Consider the following 9,454-nt stretch of genomic DNA (forward strand, 5'->3'; position numbering starts at 1 on the left):
GGAACTTCATTTGTTTATTTTGTGGCTAGCCTGCAGTTATGGTAAGCACTTTAAATATGTGTGTTTTAGTGTACTTGTTGCTTTGTGGTTTAAATGACGTTTAGGTGGAACTAGGACATCTTTGTAGCTTGGGAGGGGGGGATGTATATGTTGTAATTGTTTTTTTAGAATATCTAGAAGCCTAATTGTGCACTTTAAAAGAACTTTATTCTTGGATTTATTTGTAGGGATCTGAGAGTTGAGTTATATGCTTTTAGGACGATCGAATGACGGGTTTAGCCTTGAAAGAAATTTAGATGGATTTAGAGGGAAAGGATCCACTTCAACGCTTTCTATGCATTTATTGCTACTTTGTGGTTTAAATGGCGTTCAGGTGGAACTAGAACACGTTCCTAGCTTGGGAGGAGTGGGGGATGTATCTGTTGTAATTGTGTTTTAGATTATCTTGAAGCCTAATTGTGCATTTTAAATGAACTTTATTCTTGGATTTATTTGTAGGGATTTGAGAGTTGAGTTATATGTTTTTAGGACTATCGAATGACGGGTTTAGCGTTGAAAGAAATTTAGGTGGATTTAGAGGGGAAGGATTCACTTCGACGCTTTCTATGCATTTGTTGCTACTTTGTGGTTTAAATGGCATTTAGGTGGAACTAGGACACATTCATAGCTTAGGAGGGGACAGGGGATGTATATGTTGTAATTGTGTTCTAGATTATCTTGAAGTCTAATTGTGGACTTTAAAGGAACAAGTTCTTGGCTTATTTATAGGGATTCGATAGTTGTGGAGGTTTAAAGGGCGTTTATCTATTTGTTTAAATGGATTTACGACATGCTCGTAATGTGGAGGAGGGGTTTACGTCTTAATTATAACAATTTTAATTACTTTTTATATAGTAAAATCGTTGTTTGTGGTGTTCATGTTTTAATTATGAACATTGACAACTTGTTTGTAGCTTGAGAGAGGATCATTCCTCATAATTATTTTAAACATTTTGTTTTTCCTATTTCAGGTTGTTCGTGTAAATTCTTAAAGATCGTTTTTTTTTTAGATTGCAAGAAGATTTTGTGAGATGATTACTTAGTTTGGTTTGGTATCTCACTTATTTTGGCTTAGGGAAGATTAATATATATATATATATATATATTGTATAGGGGATTTGTAAGAAATTAAAAAAGCTCAAATATAATTGTGTATACAATTTTTTTTTCGTAAAATTTTATAGCTTGTGTATTGAATATTAGTCTTATTTTTAAATATATAAGCTTCCTTTGGTTATATTTATTCCCAGTTGATTTGTTTGAAGAATAACTTTTGTTTGTGCATAATTAGGTATTAAGAAAATAAAAAAATTGGTTATTTAATTGTTACAAAAAATATATAAAATTATAAACAACTTATGTCGATACAAATAAACGTAGGCAAAAATCTACATATTGAATTGAAATTTTGTTGTTTAGGACTATGTTTTTCCCGACGCAAATTGTATTTTGTTGGAAAAAGACATATGTCGATGCAAGCAATTGTGTTGCCAAAATGGTATTTATGCCGACGAAAATCGTTTTCGTCGGGAGGAATTTCTCCCGACATAGATACGACGACGATTCTGTCGACGCAAAAGAATGCTTCAACATAACTTATTCCGACGTTTTGAATACTTTGCCTGACGTTTTTTTGCGTGGGGAAATGTGAAAATTCTTGTAATGCAATTTCTGCGAGTTTCTTTGGCACAACAACGACAGATATTGGGCGGTGATGGTTGAGATGAAGAGAGAGAGATTGGTGGAAGAGAATGAAAAGAGGAAATTGAGAGGAATGGTTTTGAGGGAATGGGAGAAATTTGATAGATAAGATGATGAAGAAGAAAATGCAAATGAGAGAGAAGAGTGGAGAAGGAAGAGAGACAAATCTTCGTACATAGATACACAAAAATGTAGGCTATCCATGGATGAGAGATACACAAATCTCTAGACTAATTTTTTTAATTTAATTTTTTTTTTATAAAAATAGTGTATGAAGACTTAATGGTAAATAGTCATTGATATTATTTAGAATAAGGAGACAAAAAAAAATATATATTCGAGTAATATGAATCTATTCTTAAACCATTTTGTGTAGGAAACCTTAAATTAATGGTGGTGTATTTCTAGTAGCATAAAAATGTAATTAAATACTATGAATATATATTAAGAAAAAAAACCGGCCGTGAAAATATTTTGTCTTTCCAAACTTATGGGCTAAATAAACACAAACTTGAAAATTCAAAAACATACCAGACATTATACAAAATTAAAAGTTTATGGACTAAACTTCTTATTCAACTAACGATAAATATATTTCAAATTAACAAGATTAGAACATGTTAATATATTTCACGAGATTAAATCAAAATTGTTTAAAATTCTCAAATTCTCGATCTTTTATAAAATAGGCTAATCATACAAATACTATCTAAGAATTTAAAACAAAGCGTTGACAATTTTGTAGAATTAAGGAGAGGAACCAAAAACCATAGTTCAACCGTTTTTTTTTTTTTTTTCTTTCAAAAGTATTAAATTGAAAGAAAATAATAATAATAATAAAAGAAAATTAATGCATAGTCTGAAATCAAAACACAAACACAACATACTCAAAAGATCTAATAAAAGAACAAAGACAAAAAAACAACAAAGTTTGAAGAAATCTATGAAAGGTCATGTATTATGCACTAAATTTAATTGTCGAAAGAATATTGATAAGATACACTAATGGTAAAAGAATAAGCAATATAGTTCAAATATGACTGATCAAAAAACAGGATTAAAGCTAAATCTAAATTTAAGAAACATCCGAGGGGAAAGTTTATAAATGAAAAGTAGTTTTTGATGCTTCCTTTTATAAAGTTGGAGCATCATTACTTTTCCTTTCCCGCAAAAGATATTTGCCTTATCTATAGCTTATCATAATGAGATAGCTAGTTTTGAAATAGTTAGATTATATGTTTTTATAATTAATTTTGTGTTCCACATTTATTGTATTTAGATTATCATTCTAGATTATGCCTTCTAATTCATCTTGCTATTGTTTTGTGTTTTTCTTCGTCATCTCAATTGGGTTTAAAAAGTTAAAAATGTGTGGTGTTGGCATGGAAACCTCACACATGAGCTTTGAATGCTCCTCGAGCCCACTATTTATAAGATGCTTACATCTACCCGTGAAGTGTAACCCCAAAGAATAGTTATGGTCTTCGAGGTTTCAGTATCGAACTCGACTCAATTATTTTCCTTTTGGTATAATTTCTTAAGCTTGGTTAGTCGACCTGGAACCGAGGGTTTGATTTTTTTTCTTATGGAACACGTAGCTCCCTATTCCATCTCCTGATTTTCCTTGGGCTTGGGTGGGGTGGGCTTTGAGCCTTACTTGAGACAACCCTCAACATGTGCTATCAAGAAAATTGCTTCCTCAAGCAAACTTTGATCCGCTTAATCAATGATTAAAACATTTATCTATACATCGATATATCCGTCAATGGAAAGGGTTCGACATCAATATTATGGTTCAATGGATATCTCTTATATCTCGTATAAATACCCATAAAAAATATATAATATTTAGATTATCATGCTCAATATTCACCAATATAAACATAAATACTAACGATAAAATCTATAACTTAGAAAGTGAAAAGAGCTTAATTATTATTTAAATAATCTTTTAAAATGATTAGATTTATATAAATATGATATTTTAATCAATGTATTTGATAATTATTTCATTTCTTGTTTTTGAAATTTGTGTTTGTATCCACATAATTATTTCTTGTTTATTTATAAGAGATGTCCATTTATCCCATAATGACTTGTCATACTAGAGATGTCCATTTATCCCATAGTAACCCATCTGTGGGACGAGAAACCTCGATTGGACATAGCAAAATGGAAGGCTAACATATGATATTGTAATGTTTAAATTTTAACTTTTAGAAATTATAGCATTATATTATTTTTTTTTTTCACATATGATATTGTTTTTATTAGAAAATCTTATAGAATTTTCTTTGAACATAAAATATAATGGAAACAACTCATTTATTATATAAATTCTTATTTGGTTGATAATAAACTTAAAAGTTGTTAAAAATGAATAAATTAAAAAAAAAAAAAAAAAAAAAAAAAAAAAAAAAAAGGAAAAATTTTCATCCATATGGAACCCGATATCCACAGATTTTCGCGAGAAATTCCCGTCCTGATACTATTTTTTCAGCTTTTAACAACTTGACTTTAATTTTGAATATTCGTAAAAAAAACAAAAAAAAAACAAAAAAAAAACAAAAAAAAAAAAAAATCATATGTAAAAGTATGGTTTATATAAACTTATCAAATGAACCCTGGATTAAGAGAAATGTGAAGAAATCATGTAGAAATCGTCCATTTCTGATTACATTTTGGACAATCAGTGCATCGATTTGAACAATAAAACAAAGAATAATTCCCAAATTTCAAACAAAAACATTCATCCCAGCTTTCAGAATCTCTAACAATGACGACCAGAAGCATTGAAGTGAATGAACAACACAATTTCTTCCTCAATATGAAAGTCATACTAGTTCTGTATAATGCTTAATATCCAAGACATCATATTTTGGTTTGAAGAATTTATTTACTTCGTCATATCGAATCAATATCAAAAAGTTCGGATTATGACAATGCTAAGATAACGTAAAAACTAGTTCAGATTTCTCGATACATGTACTATTTCATGTCTACGATACATTACGAGACAAAAAATACATTTAGCAAAATTAAATTCTTCATTAACTTTGGCTGGAAAAGTTCCTTGCTTTCAATGAAACTTCGTTTTGTGTTGGTGTCTTTCTCTCTAAATCTTCTGAAATGGAGAACACCCTGCAAAATCTTCAGTTCTTGACAGAGAGAAGTCAAAATTCAGAAGTAAAAACACCAAGCAAAGTTCACATCATCAAGGCTTTTTACTCCAAAGGGCATTTGTTTGAAGTCTGAGCAATACAAAACTCGTTATTCTCATCGTTGAATCTGTGCTTGAACGTCGAAGGAACAAATCTTTTCCAGGTTTTGTAATCGTAATGTGAGACAGAATCCGATTATCCTCTAGATTCATTCAAAATATATACAGTATAACTGTTGAAGATAAGTGAAAAACATGTAACATGTGTGATATGTTCATTTCCTTCTGAACTTCCTATAAAGAATGCCTACTAAAGCAGTGATCTGATGAAACAACACAATTCAATGACTGGCTGACAACTACACATCCGGAATCAGGAGCTACAGTATAATAACAGTAACTGAAAGCGACAAAACAGAACCATAACAATCGAAAGAAACAGGGGTGAATTGTGCAACGAAACAACAAGATGCACAGCAAGATAATGGTTGACAAAAGGTGTATGAATATTTAACCAAAACCTGAAAAAGCAATATAAACAGCAAGTGGGTGGACGAAAATCAATATCAGTTCAGATCCGATGTGTCTACGGACGGATATAGCTGTAATGGCACCGGGGGACTAACGCATCAGACATCTTTATCAAAAGATAGACACAGAAACTGGTGGCTCCATGAATATGCTAAACTTCAGATGATTGAAGCAAGGGACTTCTCAATGGTAGGTATAAACAGATCAAAGCACTGGAAAACTGCACATATTTTGGACTACAAACAAGAATGAAATGAAATACAAGAAGTAAACCAAGACTGACAGCTACCAATAAATAATTCACTCATACCAGCAGCCTACAATGTTATCAAGACTTAGGAGACATTTAAGACACCAAATCTAAACAATTATTTTCGGAGCAGTTATCGGTTTTTTATGGACTCAAACCTTTCCTTTTTGTTCTTTGTTCTTGTGTAAATAAACAAGAATCAGAAAGCAAGAGCCAACAAGTTAAGTGTCCTACCAGGCTACCAAAGACCTTCATATAGATGAAGGGCGCTGCCAGAGCCTGAAGTAATTGGCTGTTTCATCAAGTGAAATTTCTCCTTAGCTGTCCTGTTTTCAGTCACTACAACCCATTAATGGAACAACTCGTGCAGTCGAAGTTCTGTGTGGACTATAGCCAACTTATCTCAGATTATGAACTTTGAACACCCTCCAATTTGTTTTAATGTACAACAACATCCATAAAAATAAGAATTAGGGTGAGAAACTGTGTCTGTGGATATGATGAGCTCCAGCCTGATAAAGAGTAAGGTGGTGTATGGCTTTGGCGTACAAGTCATGCAAGTCGGGATGAGCGAAAGCAAGACGAGCCATCCCCTTCATTGCATTCAAGGCATGAGCCTGCTCTAAAGCCTTGCTATTGCCTGCACTAAGTGCAAGATAACAGAGCAGCACTAGACCAGGCACTTGAGCCTGATCATTTTGTCTCAAAAGTTTCATTAGAGGAGGAACACCACCAAACCCGATAATCGACTTCGAATGTTCTATACAATTATAATTTTCAGGACAAGCAAACTTCCCTAATGCAATGACAGCCTCTATGGCCACATCCATATCGATATTCTTCATCTGCAAAACCAAAAGATTGATAATCCGTGATTCCTTTGCAGGAAAAATCCTGGCAAGGGAACCAATCGATTTAATAGCAGGAACTTGCAACATTGGATCATTATCATTTTGAATCATTCTCGAAAGTTGATCGAGAACCGCTTTTGGAGCCGGTGAAGTGATCTTAAAGGCAGCATGTCTAAAATCTGGCTTGGACTCTGCAACAGCTGTTACCTCCATAACTGTCATCAAGGAATTGTATTGCAATTCCCCTTCTTCATTCTCGATAATCTTCGCTAAGCACAACAACCCTTTTGTTTCTGTAATTTTTCGACTATTCGTTAAGCTTCCTTTAGAGAGTCTCCAAAGAGCCTCAGCACAATTCACTTTAAGCTGAAGCTTAACTTCAGAGCTCTCAACTTCTTTCTCCTTCCTCTGATTTGCCCCTCGGCTACTACCATCAGAATGTGAGGAAGACGAAGAAGAATTCAGTGAAATTTTCCCAGCGAGCTCCTTATTAATCTCAACTACAGAATGAAAACTGGGTTTCCCCAATTGAAGTTTAGGATCATCAAGAACCATATCAATCGATAAACAAGTAACCAAAGGTTTAGTTACGTTCTCTCTAGCAAACTCTTCTTGAGCAACATGGCTAAGTTCCGCCATTTTGGAAACCAATTTCGCCACAATAATCTGAACCCTCATGGAGGAATCATTAAGAACCTGAACAATAATCGGAACCCCAGGATTATTAACAATCGATTCAACCCTTTCGGGAATAGAAGCGACGTTGATAAGAACATTAGCAGCGGCGATTTGAGCATCAGGGGAGGAGTATTCCTTGAGTAATTTAAGCAACGGCGGAACCCCACCTTCTTCAACTACGATTTTTTTATTCCGCTCGTTCCCACGAGTGTGTAATGTCAATTGATTCGCAGCTTCAACCCGATTTCTAACCGAACCCATTTGGATTGTGGCGATATTGGGCCAAATATAGGCCAAAGTTGGGTCATTACTCGCAATCGGAGGCAGCCCAACAGTGCCGTCGGAATCAAAAATTGAAAGAAGCCATTTCATATCGCCAATGGAAGATTCCAGAAGACTTGAAACCTTACGAAAATCGGCGATGGTAGTCATAGAGAAAACTTGCCTTAGAAACCCACCATGGCGGCACTTGCTCACGAAGTTACAAGCACGTTCGAGATTCTTCGAGACATCAGCGACGATCCGGCGAATTGGGCGCTCGTACAACGGCTGTGTGGTCGTGGTGATTAGACGAACGGTGGCTTGAAGCATCCGGTAGATTTTATCGACTTGTTTGGCTAAGTCAACGCATTCTTGTCTCAAAGAAACTGCCTCTTGAGCCAATTTCAGAATCTTATCTGCTAATAGAATCGGAAGAGTGAACTCGTGAAGAATTGCTCCTTCTTCAGCTGCAGCAGCGGCGGCAGGAGGCGGAGCTGCGGCGGCCATTACCGTATAACAAAGAAAGAAACGAAATACAATCTGGGGTTCCAATCCCCTGTATTTTCAGAGCCAAAGTAGGTCTCTGTGAAGGTTTTTTGCAACTTTCTTTTGGAGAATTGAGAGTAAAGTCATGAGAATTAGAACAATTGGTGAAGTGGGTCAATGGAAATGTCTTTCTTTTGGTGTTTCTCTTATCTTTTTCTCTCACATTACAGAGTTGATTTCTTGACCTCGCCGTGTTGTTGGCATTTAGTGGAAAAAGTCATACCAAAAAAAGAGACTTTAGTTTAAAAGAAGACGGAAAGAAATTGCAGAGTTGACTGGTCAACTGTTTCCTGATAATGAGGCTTAACTTGAACTTGAAATGAAATCCAGATCGAGATCATCTTCATCAACTAATTCCTAAGAAAAATGATACCTTTATTGAGAATATATATATATATAAAAGAACAATACATCTGTCTCGTGATTGAGGAAGAGAATGTGTTCGTGGAGCTGAGGGTTATGATAGAAACACAGACATTCTTCGTGAAGAATCACCGCAGGGGCAGAGACAGAGAGGCACTGTCTCTGTGCTTCTTCCGTCACCCGCTTATCAAAATCATCTCAATCAAAAATTGTGTTGTTTACTTTCATACGAAAACATAATCGGTAAGTACTTTTTTTTTTTTTTTTTAATAATTCAAATGCAATTGAATTGATGATCATCTCCAACCCTACATATCATTAATTACAAAGCACCCGTAAATAATAACAAATATAATCGAATAAGATCCATTTTTTAGATTATCATTGATAGATTACATTTCTAGTAAAAATGAACTTAGTTTATAAACACTTGATGTCGATTTAGTCTATCTATTTTTAAATTTATATCATTGTTTAAATTTAAATTTTAATAATATCAATTTGATAGATATACTAAATTATTATTTATTAAAGTTCAAGACTTAATGACTATAAATTTAAAAATATATAGACTAAACCATTACCGATTAAAGTAGAGGGACAACAAGTTGTAAACAACTTTATTCAATTCTTTTTGCAGAATCTTGAAATTGCTTTATCAGTTAGCAGTTGAATTATAAGATTAACTTTGTTATGAAGTTCGTGGAAAATAAAGTGATGATATTTCTTTTGTTTTTTGGTTTTTTTTTTTCAAATAATGAGTATCATATGTAATGCTTGAAGAAAATATGGGCATTTGAGTTTACAAATCATACCTCTAATTCAATGCACGAGAATCTCACTCATAAGTCATAAGATTCTGTTAATTAGACCAACATTGTACTTAAAAATAAGTGTTTCTTTTAAATTATTAGAAAAATGGAGAGATCTTTTGTTGTGTGAACACAATCTAACATGAGACTTGAGAGAGATATTCTCATAAACACAAAAACATCTGTCCTATTTTCCTAAATATGATCAAATTAACAGTTTTTTGCCCCTAATTTCTTAAATTACAATATTACTCTAATTAAC

At 33.5% G+C, this 9,454-nt stretch overlaps 1 protein-coding gene across 1 annotated transcript; it reads right to left on the reverse strand.

The window, feature by feature from the left end:
- Positions 1-4,616: 4,616 nt before the first annotated feature.
- On the reverse strand, positions 4,617-9,006 carry LOC120082952 (uncharacterized). The gene has a single exon (XM_039038392.2). It carries the CDS (start codon positions 7,976-7,978, stop codon positions 6,152-6,154), a length of 1,827 nt encoding a protein of 608 aa, XP_038894320.1. The 5' UTR covers positions 7,979-9,006; the 3' UTR covers positions 4,617-6,151.
- Between the last annotated feature and the right edge of the window lie 448 nt (positions 9,007-9,454).

Source organism: Benincasa hispida, chromosome 8, assembly GCF_027475165.1.
Source record: "Benincasa hispida cultivar pf3 chromosome 8, pf3_genome.v1.1, whole genome shotgun sequence".
Lineage (NCBI taxonomy): Eukaryota > Viridiplantae > Streptophyta > Magnoliopsida > Cucurbitales > Cucurbitaceae > Benincasa > Benincasa hispida.